The sequence below is a fragment of the Mesoplodon mirus genome (assembly GCF_964341445.2).
Source record: "Mesoplodon mirus genome assembly, chromosome: 9".
Lineage (NCBI taxonomy): Eukaryota > Metazoa > Chordata > Mammalia > Artiodactyla > Ziphiidae > Mesoplodon > Mesoplodon mirus.
In genome coordinates, this window is record NC_138985.1 from 57,369,342 (window position 1) to 57,388,166 (window position 18,825).

Below are 18,825 nucleotides of genomic sequence, written 5' to 3' on the forward strand. Positions count from 1 at the left end.
TTATAAAGAAGATAATAAAGCAAAATCAAGACATGCTTAGAGAAGAATAAAAAGGGGAAAGATTTCTTTCCTTTCCAGATAGCAAGATTTATTGTAACTATGTAGTAATCAATCATAAGTTTGTATTGATACAGGGGTAGACAAATTAACCAATGAATAAAATAGGGAGCCCAGAGACAGATCCATCTACATAAAGAACAATGATATATGTCTAAAGAGATGGTGCCAAAGATCACAGATTAGGGAAAAGGAGGTCAGTTTATTGACTGGTGCTCAGCATATGGCAAACATAAAATTAGATTCTTGCTTTACAGGAAATACAAAACTCATGTCTAGGTAGATTAAGGATTTAGCAAAAATTTTAACTATTATATAAAACTGTAGAGGAGTATCTTTCTGAGTTTGGGGGAGGGAAAGATATCTTGAATAACACCTAAATTTTTTTATTTAAGAGAAAAGATTGATAAATTTTACCATGTTAAACTTGTGAACTTCTGTTCAAAAGAAAACATTAAAGAAAAGACAGCCCACAAGCTGGAAGATGATATTTTAAATATATATAGCTGACTAATGATAAGTATGTAAAATATAAAAAAGGACTCCTGCAATTTCAATAAGAAAAAGACATGAACAGACATTTCACCAAAGAGGAGACATCAATGCCATTTAAGTAAAGAAACTTACTCTCCTCAGTAAGGAGGAATATTCAAATTAAAACCGCAGTGAGAATTTTATCCTCAGTAAAGGTCATTGCAGTGGATTTGGGTTGGAAAATGGAATATTTCACATAGCTGAGTATCACTGTACCCTATGATCTAGCAGTCCCACTTCCAGATATGCACTTAAACAGTTGCAGGGAATTCCCTTACGGTCCAGTGGTTAAGACTTGGTGCTTTCACTGCTGTGACCCGGGTTCAGTCCCTGGTCAGGGAACTAGGATCCTGCAAGCCACGCAGCATGGCCAAAAAAAAAAAAGAAAAAGAAAAACACTTGCAAATGTCCACCCAAAGGCATGCACAGTCATGTTCACTGAGCAATGTTTGTATAGGAAAACACTGGAAACCCACAAACCAATTGAGATCCAGAAGTCCAGCAGCAAGAGAATAGATAAATTGTGGAGTATTCACACAGTGAACATTTACAGCAGCAATGAACTTAAGCTTGCCTGGCAACGTGAATGAATGTTTTTAATGTAATGCTGAAAAAAACCAAACAAACCCCAGAAGACTGCATACAGTTTACTATTTTTATAGGCGCTCAAAAACCAGAAAAATGGACAATATATTTTAAGCATACATGTATGGATAATAAAACTATATTTAAAATGTATGGGATGATAAACACAAAATCCAAAATGGTTACTCTGGTTGGAGAGAGGCAAGAGGCTAGGGTAGGAGAGAAACACGTGTTGAACCAGGATTCACAGGGGTGCCTTATACCTTACTACCAACATACAATGTTATGAATATGTATCAAATAATATCTAAAAAGATGATGAGGGCTTCCCTGATGGCGCAGTGGTTGAGAATCTGCCTGTCAGTGCAGGGGACACGGGTTCGAGCCCTGGTCCAGGAAGATCCCACATGCCGTGGAGCAACTAAGCCTGTGCACCACAACTACTGAGCCCGAGCTCTAGAGCCCACGGCCACAACTACTGAAGCCCGTGCACCTAGAGCCCGTGCTCCACAACAAGAGAAGCCACCACAGTGAGAAGCCCGTGCACCGCAACGAAGAGTAGCCCCCACTTGCCACAAGTAGAGAAAGCCTAAGCGCAGCAACAAAGACCCAATGCAGCCAATAAATAAATAAATAAATAAATTAAATTTTAAAAAAGATTATGAAAACTTATTATATCTTTCATCTAACACAAGTATTGATTTATCTGTAAATAACTCATTTCTACATCCATATATAATAACATTTTCAGTGTTTAAAAATATTCTATTAATAATATAGTCAAAAGATTTTGCATATCTTAAACTAATATTTAATCATACATCCACTAATTAATTTATTCAGTAGCTACTTATTAAGCATCTAAAATAGATCAGCCACTATTTTAGAAATAGGGAATCAGAAAGTGCACAAACATGCATACCTCTTTGCTATGAAGGGCTTCACATCATCATGATAAGTAGAATTCGATTGAGGATATTACAGTATTTAAATATCTCATTAGAAGTCATAGAAGAATTGCATTCTGTTACAGCTGTTAAAATTAAGCATTAAATATAAATTCAGGTAATAAAATTCTTCCTCTGGATTCATGAAAGGTTCTTCACTCTCTTGTGTAGCCTCTGATTTAAAAAAACTTATTAGAATTTATGAAATTTACAATAATGAAATTTGTGATAATTATGGGAAGGCTAGCCAGAAAAATATTGCTATTAATCTGAAAATGTTTAACCTTTTTTTCTGAGCATTAGCTTTGAGATATTATAACAAATAGTATCTAGTATTTTTTTTTCCACTGAGAATATTATTAAATTTTTTGCAGGGTAAACTTTTAAAATCATGAGGATTCCCAAATGTTTTTGCATTTCTTCATTTGTTTGTGAACAATAATGCCTCGTTAATTTTAATGACTAGTCTTAATTTTAGTGTTCAATGTGAACCTAATTGATCATGTGTCCCAATAGAGAGCAGCAAAGAAGTCATTAAATCCAAAAGAAATTTGACAAATTGTGGAGAGATGAGTGCTTTTATCTTTGTGGAATAATACACATTTCAGAATATGTACTTTGAAATATTGTTAAAGGTTTGGAATTTTTTATTCCAAAATTCTGATTTTCACTGTTCTCTCAAATATTATTTCTGATGAGTGTAATGTATTTTATTTAAAGCTCATATGTGATGCTATTAAAATCTTCGATACTTGTTTTTAAATATGCAAGATATTTCTTTTCAGTTTGCGTCAGTTTTGTCTTTTTTGTCTCAGTGTCAACTACAGCTGCAGTTACTGCCAGAAGGCTAGTGCTGGGATGCTAAGACTTTTACACAATCATTTGGGGTTTTTTTGAGGTACTGCAGGCCTGTCTGAGTGATTTAATATCTGTTATAAAGTTAATTATTCCTTGATTTTTGAAGCCATATCCTGTTGTTGGCCTTTGCTTTGTTTGTTGTTTGCAGTGGCTGTTTCTGAATTGACTTTGATGTAAGTTCATTGGCTCTGCAAACATTTACTAATATTTGACTCTGTGAAGGGATTGATTTGTGTTTTTGAGCATTTGCCATCAGCTTCTCAGACTGTGATCCTTACTGCTCCACTCACATTGTGAGATATGATTTCCAAAGGGTTCGTGACATTTCTTGACTGGTTGGTGTGCAGTTTAGTACTGAATGCAAACAAAACAGAGATGTGCTTGTTTTAAAGTGTACTTTCTGGTATGATCCTTAAGCTCCATTTAAAAGTACACAGATATATTGTTTTGGCTTTTTTGAAATTTTAGAACAGCTCTGGTAAGTAATTCGTAATGGTTAATCCATTTACTAATGATGCATCTGCATTGCTACTGGCACTTAACAGTCTTCTATAAAAGGGTTTTTCTGATTTTAACTTGTTGTTTTAGCATGTTAAATAGACCTAATTATCTGTTTTCCCACAATATTGCTAAAAGCTCTGGATTCTTGTCCAGAGAAGGAATATTTTGTAAGTATATAAACAAATAATGAAAATGGAAAGAATGACTATTTGTTTTCATTTTGTCTTTAATGAATTTCGTTTTCTAAATAACATTTTACTTCTTTAATATGACTTTCTTTTTCTAATAGATAACTGCCTACAATAGGCGTACCTTTGAGACTGCAAGGCATAATTTGATAATTAATATAATGTCAGCAGAAGGTAGGTATGGAAAAATACGTTGCTGATTGTTTCCTTATTTGCAAGAAGTATTTCATTATATTTTGTATGTATGTAAAACATAGTTAAGGATTTTAAAGCACCACATACTTACTATAACTAATGAAATAGTAAAATGTAGAAAACTAAGCAGTATTTAATTCATTATAAAATATCATGATGTGTTTTGGTGCTGAAAACCTCAGGGTAGGGAACCAAATATAGAGGCCACTTATTTTCTCCAGGCCTTGGTTAAATCATCTGTAAAGTGAGACTAAGAATACTATTTCTCTCATAAGTCTGAGGTAAGAATGCCATCATTTAAGTCTCAAAATGTGCTTGACATAGGGCTGATCATAGAATGCATGATTAGTATTATTGTACTTTGAAACCTATCATCGGTGGTAGTCTGGTTGTATATGATGATAAAGAGCTGTTGATGGACAGAAATAAACCATAATTTGGGTCACAGTCTCCTTTCTGAATAGCTAATCATGCATCTGTAATTGCTGGAGTCCAACAACAATTTATTGTTACACATGCTTGAATTGTAAATGATGCCTAAGGATTTAGAAGGTTAGGGACACAGGAGAGATTCCAAGAATTACACTCTCAAATATTCTGATCCTGTTTTGGCATTCAATGGGAGAAATACATAGCACTAAACACTTTGTGGTTAAAGTTTATAAATCATGGGATACTATACCAGATATCATTTATGAGGGTGACAGGAGAAGAACTGATATAGCATTTTTCCCCCCAAAACAGTAAAACAGTTGTGCATCCTGGAGAGGAAAATTCTTACTTCTATTTACTAGTACGATTGAAAACAAATAAGCAAACACAACACATTTTATCAGAGCCTACTAATTTTGAATTCATAATAATTCAGTAAAGGCTGACTTAAAAATTACCTTTACAGTATATGAAAGAAAGCAATTTCGATAGAATCGATAATGCAGTACATAACTGGGGAGAAGATTGCTGGAAGGTTTTGAAACCCTTAACATGAGTTTTTTCCCAGGCATTTTAGCTGTAATAATTGCAGACAAAAAATGTGCTAGTTTAAAATTTAAAATGACCATCATATATGAAAAGAAAGTCCAAGTACCAGTTCCTTTGGCCTGGACAGAAGACTCTCTACCCACTTTTCCACTTCCCAAGGGCTTTTGGAAGGTATTCATGTTTGGATCAAGGAGATTTTTATTCTTGACTCCAATTGTAATTGGATACTTGCATCCAGTCCAAGCTGTCCTTGTAGAATTTGGAATACCTTTGATGAGCAGAATGGTTGCGAAGTTCCCTTTCTCCTTGGGAATCCATCAGTTTAGTTATATACTTCCATTGCAGTGGGCTTGGACCACTAACCTCACTATTATGCTCTCAGAGGGACTCAAAACCCTTTGTCAGGTATGGGAGCCCCTACAAACTGAAAGGTAGCCTGGTCTGCAGTTTTGAATCTCCTCCTTCTCAAGTCTGGTCTCAGTCCTGTCAATACAGAGTACACAGGCATCTGTCAATACAGAGTACGTGGGTCCACACACGTGTACTCAATACATAATACACATGCGGGGACCCATGTTCAAGCAGATACTAATGTAAGACTGTTAGATGACTGAAGGATTGAAAGTTGGCATTAGGGGCTACTTATTTAAATCAGGGTTGAGGGAGCACGAGTACGTGGGTTTTGAAAGCCTCCTTTTACATAAGGGTCAGTGGCCCAAACTCTGAAAATCAGTGCACCAAATGGCAGGCATTTTTCCTTGCTTGTCTCGGTGGAATGCATGTGGACACTAGGACGTACATCTTTGAGCATGGCCTGTACACATGCCGTTTCTCCCGGATAAGGTTAGGAAAGAAGTAACAAGGGTTGAATATCCGGATAACCATGCTCAGTGCAACTCCCTGCCCAGCAGTCTCCTGCTCTGGGAGACCTAATGGGAAATTAGTCATGTAGAATCATACAGCATGGAGCTCAAGAAGAGTACATAGAGTGATTCTCTAAATTGGGTTTAGTGCCTCAGAGGCCTGCCACCAATCTGTTGGCCTACTGTTCCCTTGGCCTCTGTGATATCCAAATATAGCAGGCATGGGATTTCCCCAAAGTTAGAAAGCTACTGTGACTCATCTCTGGGAGCCCTGGCAGCAGCACTTGGCCGGGTAGACGGCAGGCAGCTGCACAGCCTGGAGCCTCAGAGGGCGTGGCAGCCGCAAGTCTCAGAAAGGAGCCACGGAGGGTCACATGGATTAGGGAAAGCCAAGTAACAGTTCTCCAAGGAGTAGCACTGATAATAAGGAAAAAGTTTTGCACGCTTTTTAAGAAAAATTTCACTGAATGAAATTAATAGATGATAGACTTCTAGCATACCCCAAAACTATACTTGGTATTATTTATAAATATTATTTATTGCCAAGAAACTGTTCTTCATGACATTTTTCTGCATGACTGTTTCTCAGTATGGGGAAAAATGTAGCATGATTAAGCTCCTGTTTATCTGTATAAAACAGGAAATGTATCAGTATAAAACAGGAAACTTATCTACATAAAAGAGAATAAACATAGCATATTTTAGAAGATTGCAGATGGGCCATACATCAAACAAATCTAACAAAATCATAAGCAGAATAAATTACAGGGTAGGGGATGAGTAAAGAGCCTTCTGTGATTAGGGCTTTGAAAAACTTAGTCTTTAGGGAGAGACACCACACTCCAGAAAACTCTCCTGAAAACTCGAAAGCCAGAATATCTCCTTGACTTCATCTCTGGCATCAAATGTCCTTTTTTTTTTTTTTTTTTTTTTTTTGCGGTATGCGGGCCTCTCACTGTTGTGGCCTCTCCCGTTGCGGAGCACAGGCTCCGGATGCGCAGGCCCAGCGGCCATGGCTCACGGGCCCAGCCGCTCCGCGGCATATGGGATCCTCCCAGACCGGGGCACGAACCCGTATCCCCTGCATCGGCAGGCGGACTCTCAACCACTGCGCCACCAGGGAGGCCCTCAAATGTCCTTTAATATTAAAGAGGCTTGATAATAAATGAAGTCATCAAGGTTTCAGTTATTTATCGTATAATTTTAGTTTTTTGTTTATTAAATAAGAATGGAATAGTACATGGGATAAGAATAGTATAAGAAATAAGAACATATAGTACATGAGTTTTAATGAAATAAGTCAGAGGATATACATAATATAATTATTGTTGGGGACTTTAAATCCGTGTATAGTCCAGACGTACTTTTTTTCCTTTTTAAGTAAAGGGCAGAATCCAAGTAATTAACTTGTGCATATTATTGTAAGAATTGCTAAAGTTTACCATTTTCTCAGTTCTTACTCTATATTGGGAGCTCCATTGAGCACTTTATATATACAGTCTCTTTTAGCTTAGATAAAAATCATATGAGGTAAATTCAAATGATCAAAGGTCAGCTTCCCTTTCTGAAAGTATGGAGAAAAATACAAGTACCTGCTTACCTTCTGCTTGTGAGTGTTAAATACGGTAATTCACCTCTTTCCCTTAGCTTGGCCTGCCTCGTAGTAAGTATTCAAAAAAAGTAGCCTTTATTCTTACAGAAATATTACTAAACAAAAAGAAAGCTATCCTTTGTCTTAACAGAACAACCGGAATACAGGAAATGATAGTTTGTAATTGAAGAGTAACATTTGAGAAGCTGAAATAAATTATATTTATTTAAAGTTTCTTATATTGAGAGTCTGAATGGGACATTGGTTGGTTTAAAATATTCATTTTGGCATCTTTAGAGGGAAATTATTGATGAGACATTGGAGAGGGAAAAAGCTAACTAAATCTCTAACAATGTGAGATATGGAATTTCATGAGAAATTTAAAATATTATTTCTCTAGAATATTTAATTATGGAGTGATCCAAAGAATGAAATAGCTATGATTTCAAAGTTCTTATTGAAAATACAATCAATATTTATTTTAATAAAATGTGATGTTTTAGCATGCTCTAAAAAGATCAGTAACACTGCAAATTAAAAATATGGTTTTCCATATCATATATAAGCAGCCCACAAGCAAGTATAGATATTTGCCATGTCTTCTCTATTTAGAAAGGATGGTGCTGTGTTCTTCAGCTTCCTCCTTTGTTCAAATGGGAAACAGCACTACGTAGGATTGTAATGATTAAATTAAACATTGTATTTGAAGATCTGTCAGCTTTAAAACACTACAAGTACAAAATAATTTTCTAAGTTCTGGAAATGCTCCTTCTACCTGGGTACATTGACAGGACAAGGAGGCTGGCATGTCACTGGCAAGTTAGCGACAGATTTGAGATTTGACATTTTTTTCTTTTCCTTTTTATTTTTTTTCTCTAATTGTGAATTGCCCTGCTGTCCCTTAGATTTAATTGCATTGTAGATAAAATTCTGGGTCTAGTGTACGTCATGCTTTTAGATATATCCTCTGTTATATAGAAAGCCTTTAAAGTCAGTAATAACATCGTTCCCGAAAGCCAGGATTGTGACAGAAATCAACAAATCTCAAATGGTTCTTTTGTTTCCCTTTCAAAAGACTACTTCATTAAAGATATGCATACCCTTTTTCACCAAAATTAGACTTCCCGTTACCATATCAAGCAGAATTCTTCATTAAAAATATGAACGTAGAAGAAATGTTGGCCAGCGAGGTTCTCGGAGACTTTCTTGGGGCCGTGAAAAATGTGTGGCAGCCAGAGCGTCTGAACGCCATAAACATCACATCAGCTCTAGACAGGGGCGGCAGGGTTCCGCTTCCCATCAATGACATGAAGGAGGGGTAAGCAGACTTGCCTTAAGTATGGATTTTTAAATATGGTGATCTTATCAAACTTATTATAGATGGAAGATGGCCTATTGCATTTTTCTTTTTAATAAGAAATAGTTATTGTAAAGATATGAAAAAACTAGCAATTTTCTGTATTGACAAAGATTGCATTAATGGTTCTTTATATCTGATGTTCCAGGTCCTGTGAAATCTAATCGTAGATCAGGATCCACATCATAAATTACAGCACTAAGTCTTTTGTACCTTCCATAGAGAAGCTGTTTATTTAGGGTCCTGAATTTCAAAGGAAATTGATGCCCCAGTTATCAGCTGCAGGAGGATGCACAGACTGCTGTAACTTTATTCTAGGAAACTATTTCTTTGCCTTTAACATTCTTTCCACCATGTGGTGGTGATTGATGGCTGGGGTGGATTTGAAACCCATTCCTAAAGCCTGGCCTTGTCACTCACAAGCTGGGTGACACTGGGCAAACTGCTGCACTCCTCTGGGCTTCAACTTCCTCACCTGCTCCAATGGGGACTAAACTCTCTCCCTCAGGGTTGCTGTAATGATTAAACGAGACAATGCATTTGAAAGGGACTTGTCTATCCTCAAGCCTTACAGAGTATGACTTACATTCTTGTAGAGGTTATGAAACACTCCTTATGCCTGGGTACACTGACAGATCAAATGTCAATGTCAAATGAAATTTTGCTGTTTAATTTCTGTTCTGTAAGTTGAGGCAGATCTGCCTTTTAAAAAAAACAATCCTATAAATGTGCAAGATACGGAATAAATCACATTTTAAGTAGCATGTCCTTTTCCAACTCTTCCTTTATCCATATTCTTGGTAACATTTGTACAGATGATATCTGGAATGAACTGGAATATCTGGGTTAATAAGAATCAAATTTAAGGGAAACTTTAAAGGAGAACTTTGTTGGAGAGAAGGGAAAAGATCACAAATAGACATAGATGAGGTATGAGCGAGAAGTCCGAAGGGGGATAAAGGATAAGCAGTGAGCTGCAAAGTCCAAGTTACAGATTTCAGAATTACATTGTACCTTGTATGGTACAGTAATGGATTTTGAAGTCAGTCAAGCACACATAGAAGTGCTTGGAGGAAAATAGTTGCTTTATCACTTGCCTATCATCTGCTGGTTGGCTTTCTCTATGAAAACATAATTCTGGAGCTTAAGATTTTACTTGAGAGGTACAACATGGATCTCTTTCCCAATGAGTAATTAAAGGAGGACCATAGAAAGAGATGAACAGGGCTATCTCCCCTGAAGACATTCTCCAAATGTGGAATCTTTTCAACAGTTTTTTAAGGTAATGTGTTCCACAGTGATTGTTAAAACAATGACCAAAAGATGTTGGAGGAAACAACATGAAAACCAGGTATTGGTAGAGTTTTCCATAGTTGTGCTTTCTTTTGGGCTCACCGCTTCTCTAACCAGTAGTGTAGACCCCACCCATAGAGGCACTTTAAGAAACAACTAGGCTTGGGCTTCCCTGGTGGCACAGTGGTTGAGAGTCCACCTGTCGATGCAGGGGACGCGGGTTCATGCCCCGGTACGGGAGGATCCCACATGCCGCAGAGCGGCTGGGCCCGTGAGCCATGGCCGCTGAGCCTGCATGTCCGGAGCCTGTGCTCCGCAATGGGAGAGGCCACAACAGTGAGAGGCTCGCGCAAAAAAAAAAAAAGAAAAAGAAACAACTAGGCTAAATTGAACTCACAGCTCTCTAAACCAAATTCTGACCTAAAACAGTGCTGTGCAACTATGTCTAGCCTGAGAATTGCCAGTAGAGCTTTATGAACAATATACCTAGGTTCCTGGCCTCTGATTCCCCCTAGAGATTCAGGATCTTTGAGTCTAGGGCTGGGCCTGAGCATGTGACTCTAAATTAAGAACAGAATTTTTTTGTCCTACAAGTACTTGTTGGAGAATTCAGTCATTAGCTGACTGACCCCCAGCACCTGCTAGCGGGAGGCATGTGCTGTCAGTCCCGTGGCATTTATTTGGACCCTGTTGTCTCAGATCCTTTCCCAACTTGAAATGCTTTCCATGAGTTTTAATTTAATGTTAAGCTGCAACCTTTACAGAGTATTCATATGATAAGTCTTTTAAAATAGAATTTCTATAAATTGTACCCAGTGCCGACTCTGTTACTCCAGTGTCCCTATATGTGCACCAATGAAATAAGATCCTACTTGAGTATAATTGCAGGAGAAAAATTTGTCCCTTGGAATGATTTTGCATATTTCCTTTGGTTGTTACATAATGTCAAGGTAACAAAAATAGGGTTTTTTTTTTACCCTGTTGCCTTAAATTTAGAAAGAAATCCAGTGTTTAACTCATCTCTTGTGCCTTCCTTTCTTTTTAATGGTGTATATCATGATTCTTTTTTTTTTTTTTTTTTTTTTTTTGCGGTACACGGGCCTCTCACTGTTGTGGCCTCTCCCGTTGCGGAGCACAGGCTCCGGACGCGCAGGCTCAGCGGCCATGGCTCACGGGCCCAGCCGCTCCGCGGCATGTGGGATCCTCCCGGACCGGGGCACGAACCCGTGTCCCCTTCATCGGCAGGCGGACTCTCAACCACTGAGCCACCAGGGAAGCCCCAAATGATTCTTAATTCACTTACAAAACTTTTTGCCTCTGTACTTTGTTTTGAAAATAACATGGACTATAAATCTCTTTAAAAATGAAATACTGAGGGGCTTCAGAAGTGTTAATTAAATACCTAATAACCGTGTTCTGCTTAATATTTTGCATAAGTCTCAGTCTCTGATTAAAAAAAAAAAAAAAACTCCTTGAAAGTATTTCCTATTACGCAGGGCAGTCACAATTTACTAACTGCAAACTTTTCCATGTTACTCAAACCAACAGCAGAAGACAAAGAGGAGCTCCCAGTAGTAGACCCTCAGAGTAAACCAACAGCCCTTCCACGGCCCAAAGTGCCCTTAAATGTCAGTCGTCAAGAACCCCCTCTACAGCATCCCAGCTCCTCGTCCTTCTTGATGTGCATTTTTTTCATCTCTGCCGACCTCACTGACAGCCTTTAAACTTCTTCTAAATCTAACAGAAAACAATTATAAAGATTTCCTTCAAAGTGAGTAAGCTCCTGCAAAGGAACCCTAAACCTCCTGAAAAGATTCCCTTTCACTTTCCAGACCCATAACCTCAGGGCAACTGTGCTCTCTCTGGGTGTGGACTTAGGGTTGCTTTGCTCTTGACACTGAGCCAAAGGCTAAGGACTCATGGATGCATTTAGCCTGGGATAAAGCTCGTGGAAAGAGGAGCAGGTTCATGTTTCATTCTGGGCATGGCAGAGCTGCCAACTCAGGGTGAGTGATGCGGTGTAAATGGTGGTTAGGAAGGGAATGACGGGGTGTGAGGATTAAAGAATATACTCACTTTTCATAAGAGACTGTCAAACCTACCACTGTTTCCTCTGTTACCAAAGCCTGTGGATCTATCCTCAATCAACAACAGAGGATCCTAGTTTATTCTCTAGACAGTCTCACAAAGTACTCCCTCTAATCAATTGTCTGCTTTTTGCCCTGTAAAGGGCTCAGAGAGAAGTTACCCTTGAAGAAGAGAATGTAAGTCAAAGGCTGCCAAAGCCTGCTCTGATGCAAGGTCATGGTCCTAGGCCAGTCTGTCGTGCTCTGCTGAATCTGTCCCCATGTTTGGTGATTTACAAGATAGTCTTTAATTCTTTTTTTTTTTTTGCGGTACGCGGATCTCTCACTGTTGTGGCCTCTCCCGTTGCGGAGCACAGGCTCCGGACGCGCAGGCTCAGCGGCCATGGCTCACGGGCCCAGCCGCTCTGCGGCATGTGGGATCTTCCCAGACCGGGGCACGAACCCCTGTCCCCTGCATCGGCAGGGGGACTCTCAACCACTGCGCCACCAGGGAAGCCCAGTCTTTAATTCTTAAATAACGTGCCTCCTATGTTTTTTTGTTTTTGTTTTTGTTTTTTTTGCGATATGTGGGCCTCTCACTGTTGTGGCCTCTCCCATTGCGGAGCACGGGCTCCGGACACGCAGGTTCAGCGGCCATGGCTCACGGGCCCAGCCGCTCCGCGGCATGTGGGATCTTCCCAGACCGGGGCACGAACCCGCATCCCCTGCATTGGCAGGCGGACTCTCAACCACTGCGCCACCAGGGAAGCCCCCTCCTATGTTTTTGATGCAACTATTCTTTCTTTTAGGGAATGATGGTGATGTGAGATTGGAATTTCTGAAAAAAAGGCTTAATAAAGTAAAAATTGGAAACCAATATTAGTCCATTTTTATAAGTATAAAAATAAATAAATTTTTAATATCAATGCAACTATATGTCTAACCTATATGTCTATAACTGTATTTCTTTAATATCTATTCTTCTAAGTTCTAGGCGTAGATTCATTTTTTTTCTTTCATAGTTTAGCATTTATTAAGTATTTTTTTATGGGGGAATAATATATTAGTCTCTAGGGTACAGTGATTTTAAAGAATGCAGTCTATGCTCACATCTATTAGGGACCAGGCAAGTAATCAGATAATTAGAAAGCAGTGTGGTACCTATCACAGTTGAGGTATTCACAGAGACGGCTCCTCTCCCACTTCTGGTCCATGTCAATGTGTTCATAGAGGAGATGAAACCTGATTTGAGTTTAAAATATGAGTACAAATTAGCCAGCTCAAAAAATGAGAAAGCGAGAGTCTAGGCAGAGGAACAGCTTGGGCAAAATCCATTAGGTAGGAGGAAGCCTGGTCAATTTGGAAACCTGCTTTGTGTGGAAATGGGGGACAGGGATCCAGAAATGATAATGACCAAAGAGGCAAAGACCAGACCATGTAAGGCCTTGTACACCTGGAAGAATTGTTTGGGTTTTTATCTTGAAGCACTAGGGAACTTTGAAGAAAATGGTTTGTATTAAAATTTTCATTTGAGCAAGTAGGCCTGCTAAGCCCTACCACATGGCTGAAAGAATAGACCAAACCTAAATGCCTCCTTTCTGCAAGCAGGAAAATCCTCCCACAAAAAACTCCAGAAAGGTCTGAGCCTTGTGTGCCAGTTCCCTCTTCTGTTAAGATAGTTCATCCCTTCTCCAGTAAAGATGAGTAACAAGCAGTAGAACTAGAGTCCAGAAGTGACCTTATTCTTTGTTTTATTTCTTATTCTGAATTAGATTCTTTATTTAGTTTTATTTCTTCTTTATTTTTCATCTTATTTTTTGATTGACTGATATGCACAGAACAAAGAAGTGGGGTGGAGCAGAGAGGCAGGAATCATGATGCATTTTCTTTTAAGAGCTCAAGAGTTCCCAGGCAGCATGTAGCATATGTGGACACTTTCTTCTCTAAACTGTCCCTTGTCTCCTATATACATAAAATAAGGAATAAAATACATTCATTACTTGGACAATTAGGTTAAAAAATACAATCACTGGATCTGTTTATCTGGCTGTTGCCGAAAAAAAAACAGAGTTTTGACTTAAATTGTTTTTTTTTTATAAATTGATTTTATTTTATTTTTATTTTTGGCTGTGTTGGGTCTTCGTTGCTGTGCTCAGGCTTTCTCTAGTTGCGGTGAGCGGGGGCTCCTCTTCGTTGCAGTGTGTGGGCTTCTCATCGCGGTGGCTTCTCTTGTTGGGAGCACGTGCTCTAGGCACGTGGGCTTCAGTAGTTGTGGCTTGCGGGCTCTAGAGCGCAGGCTCAGTAGTTGTGGTGCACGGGCTTAGTTGCTCCATAGCATGTGGGATGGGATCTTCCCAGACCAGGGCTCAAATCCGTGGCCCCTGCATTGGCAGGTGGATGCTTAACCACTGTGCCACCAGGGAAGCCCTTGACTTAAATTTTTTTACCTGTAACGCGGTTCTCCACATTGTATGTGTGTAAAGGACTCAGTAAATGCGTTTTACCTAAAGGGAAATTGAGTTGTTCAAATTGGAAGAAAAAAATCCTTCGTAAGGAACAAATTTTATTCAGAGTACCCAGTGCCTAAGATTGTGAGTCACCATGTTTTGTTAACATTGCTTGAGAGCCTTGAACTTGATAATATACTCCCATCCCATCTGTTTACATATATTTCAAAGTTTGAAAACATGTGGCTATGGTCATAAAGGTAAAGATCATCCTCCTTTCACTTCATAAAAATTTTAAATTTCTGCCTATCAAAAAGCTAGCCTATCAAAATAGCTGCAAATCAAAAAAAGCTGCATGTCAAAGATCTGGGAAAACAGCAGATTATGAAAAATGTATTTTAGCATGTATAGCATAGAATTATAATTGTTATACACGGCCTCGTACAAAATTATTTTTTTGAAAAGCCAACATGTTGAAACTTACTGGCTCTATAAAAGAAACAATAAATACACGTTTTTTTGACTTACAAGGCAAATCCAGTATCTACTTCTCTTGAGTAGTGTGTTTGCATTTTATTTATTAACTTATTTATTTTTCCCGTTTTATTGTGATATAATTGATGATATAACATTGGATAAGTTTAAGGTGTACAGCATCAAGATTTGATATAAGTATATATTGCAAAATGATCACCACAGTAACTTTAGTTAACCTCCGACACCTCACATAGATACAATTTTTTTTTCTTGTGATGAGAACTTTTAAGAACTACTCTCTTAGCAACTTTCAAATATACAGTTGCTTCTGTTTTTAAACTGGTATTATTCATTCTGCAGATAGGCTCCCTGAGAACAGTGAGAGAGACTGGGTTCAAGGAGAACAATCAAGGGGCTGTTGCTTCACTCCCTGTGGAAAGTGACAGTGACTAGAACTGGGTGGTAGTGGGATGGAACAAAGTGGACAGGTGTGTATGAGAGTTCTTTCAGGGTAAATGTCAGAGACTGATGATAGATTGAATGTGTAGGGAAAAGGACAGGAGTCAAAGATGATGGTGCTTGAGCATCTGGCCATGCCAATCACCAAGAGAGAAGATGATGGAAGGAGCAACAGGTGGAGGTGGGGTGGGGTAATGATGAGCTCAGTTCGGAACATATTAAGTTTGTGAAGCTTCTGGATCATCCAAGTAGAGAAGAAAGGAGTTTGGCAGTATGTGTCAACTGTCATAAAAATGTTTCCACTTCTAGGCATCTCTTTTAAGATAGTAACATTAAAGAATATGCACAGAGATAGTCTTTACAATATTATTTATAACATCAAAAAATGAGAAGCAACTTACGTGTCCAGCTCCGAAATAATTACTAAATAAATCATGTGCACTTAAAAATTATACTTCTATAAAAATATAATTACAAAGACTGTACAATATGGTAAATGTTTATGATGCATTAAGTGAAAAAGCAGGATACAAAATTATATTTTAGAGATTGATTGCAATTAGGCTAAAATATATGCACTTGAAAAGTATTCTGCAAGGTACATTGGAAAATGAAAATCGTGATCTTGGTATTAGAAATTAATTGTTTTTATGTCCCACGTTTTATGTAATGTTTTTATATTGCTTTTATAATTTGAGGAAAAAAATAAAACATTTCAAAGCACCCAAAACATATGCTTATGCCTATTTATGTTATCTTGAAGTGAATTAATTTAAAATCTTACTAATTATAAATGCAAATCAATGTTATGTAAAAGCAAGAGAACTTCTAACACTTTTAAAAATATTTATTTCATTTCTGTATTTACAAATATATTTCACAGTTATCAAGGAAAATTATGGTCTTTGCTAAGCAGTTAATAAGGGGATAGAAATTGGCTTTATATGAAGCTTAAAAGTTAACAAATTGTTGTAAATGGAATATATTTCTTTTTAAAAAATTTTTATTGTAGTGTAGTTGATTTACAATGTTGTGTTAGTTTCTGCTGTACAGCAAAGTGAATCAGTTATACGTATACATATATCCACTCTTTTTTAGATTCGTTTCCCACATAGGTCATTACAGAGTATTGAGAAGAGTTCCCTGCGCTATACAGTAGGCCCTTATTAGTTATCTATTTTTTATATACTAGTGTATATATGTCAATCCCAATCTCCCAGTTTATCCCTTCCCCCCACCCCATCCCCTTTCCGCCTTGGTAACCATACATAAGCTTGTATTCTACAAGTCTACAAGTCTACAAGTCTACAAGTCTATCTGTGACTCTTTTTCCGTTTTGTAAATAAATTCATTTGTACCGTTTTTTTAGATTCCACATATAAATGATATCATATGATATTTGTCTTTCTCTGTATGACTTACTTCACTCAGTATGACAATCTCTAGGTCCATCCATGTTGCTGCAAATGGCATTATTTTGTTCTTTTTTATGGCTGAGTAATATTCCTGTAAATGGAATGTGTTTCTATTCACTAATTATCAAAATTCTTTACCAGTGGTTTCTTTCTTTTTTTTTTTTTGCGGTATGCAGGCCTCTCACTGTTGTGGCCTCTCCCATTGCGGAGCACAGGCTCCAGATGCACAGGCTCAGTGGCCGTGGCTCATGGGCCTAGCCACTCCGCGGCATGTGGGATCCTCCCGGACCGGGGCACAAACCCGTGTCCCCTGCATCGGCAGGCAGACTCTTAACCACTGCGCCACCAGGGAAGCCCCACCAGTGGTTTCTTATATCTACTTTTTCTGAACTTATAAATGTCTATCTTGATTTTAAATTTCAATCCATTATATACTATTTGTCTCCCAAAGACACCATAGTTTTTTAAAAATCTTTCAAATTAAGTCCAAATATAAAATTGACATAAAGAGCAATCAAATGAATCTGTGTAATGGTACTCTGGGACACAGTTGTCAATTAAGTATGTGACTTCATACTTACATACCTTTGAATTTTTGTGCCATACTTTTATTTCATTTCATTTCTTTAAAAAAAACAGCTTTTTTATTGAGATATACTTTACATACTATACAATTCACCTATTTAAGGTATATATAACTCAATGGATTTAGTTTATTGACAAAGTTGTACAGTCATTACCACAGTCAATTTTAGAGCATTTTTATCCTCCCAACATTCCCCTCTCACACCCATTAACAGTCACCACCACCACAATCCCCAGGCCTAGGCAACCACCATTTATTTACTTGCTGTCTATAAATTTTCAAATTCTGGACATTTTCATATCAATGGAATCATACAATATGTGGTCTTCTGTGACCAACTTCTGCCACTTAGCATATTGTTTTCAAGGTTCATCCATGTTGTAGCGTGCACAGTACTTCATTCCATTTTATGGCTGAGTAAAGTATGGATATTTTACTTCTTATCCATTCATTAGTTGATGAGCATTTGGATTGTTTCCACTTTTTGACTATTAAGAAGAATGTTGCTGTGAACATTTATGTACAAGCTTTTTGGTAGGCATATATTTAAGTTTCTCTTAGGGTATATACTTAGGAGTGGAATTGCTGAGATATATTGTAACTCTGTATTTAACCTCTTGAACTGCCAGGCTGTCTTCCAAGCAGTTGCACCATTTTCCATTCCCACCAGCAGAGTAGGAGAGTTCCAGTTTCTCCCCATCCTTGCTAGCACTTCCTACTATCTGTCTTTTTCATTGTAGCCATTCTAATGGGTGTGAAGTGGTATCTCATTGTGGTTTTGATTTCTATTTTGCTGATGGCTAATGATGTTGAGCATCTTTTCATGCACTTATTGGACATTTGTATGTCATCTTTGGAGAAATATCAGTTCAGATCCTTTGTCATTCTGAAATTGGATTATCTGTCTCTTTGTTATGGAATTGTTAGAGTCTTTTATATGTTGTAGGTATAAGTTGCTTATTAGACATATGACTTGTAAAAATTTTCTTTTGTTCTGTGGGTTGCCGTTTCACTTTCTTGATGATGTCCTTTGAAGCACAAAGTTTTAAAATTTGATAGAATCCAATTTATCTATTTTTTCCTGTTATTGCTGGAACTTTTGGTGTCATATCGAAGAAACTGTTGCTTAATTCAAGGTCATTAAAAATTGTGTCTGCTTTCTTCTCAGTTTAATAGTTTTAGCTCTTACATTTAAGTCTTTGATTTTTTTGAGTAAATTTTTATATGGTGTGAGATGGGAGTCCATCTTCTTTTTTTTGCATGTGGATATCCAGTTGTTTTGGTACCATTTGTTGTAAAACTATTCTTTCCCCCATTGAATTGTCTTGGCACCTGTGACAAAATCAGTTTACTAAAGATTTTATTTTTGGACTCTGAATTCTATTCCACTGATCTACATGCCAAGCCTTAACGATAGTATCACAC

At 37.8% G+C, this 18,825-nt stretch overlaps 1 protein-coding gene across 2 annotated transcripts in view; it reads left to right on the plus strand.

The window, feature by feature from the left end:
* SGCE (sarcoglycan epsilon) overlaps positions 1 to 18,825 on the plus strand; it is a 68,658-nt gene that overhangs the window by 29,937 nt on the left and 19,896 nt on the right. For both annotated transcript variants that reach the window (XM_082632481.1, XM_082632480.1), the window contains 2 exons: positions 3,772 to 3,844; positions 8,420 to 8,618. In XM_082632481.1, the coding sequence (XP_082488607.1) occupies positions 3,772 to 3,844; positions 8,420 to 8,618 (272 nt within the window). The remainder of the gene's footprint in view (positions 1 to 3,771; positions 3,845 to 8,419; positions 8,619 to 18,825) is intronic.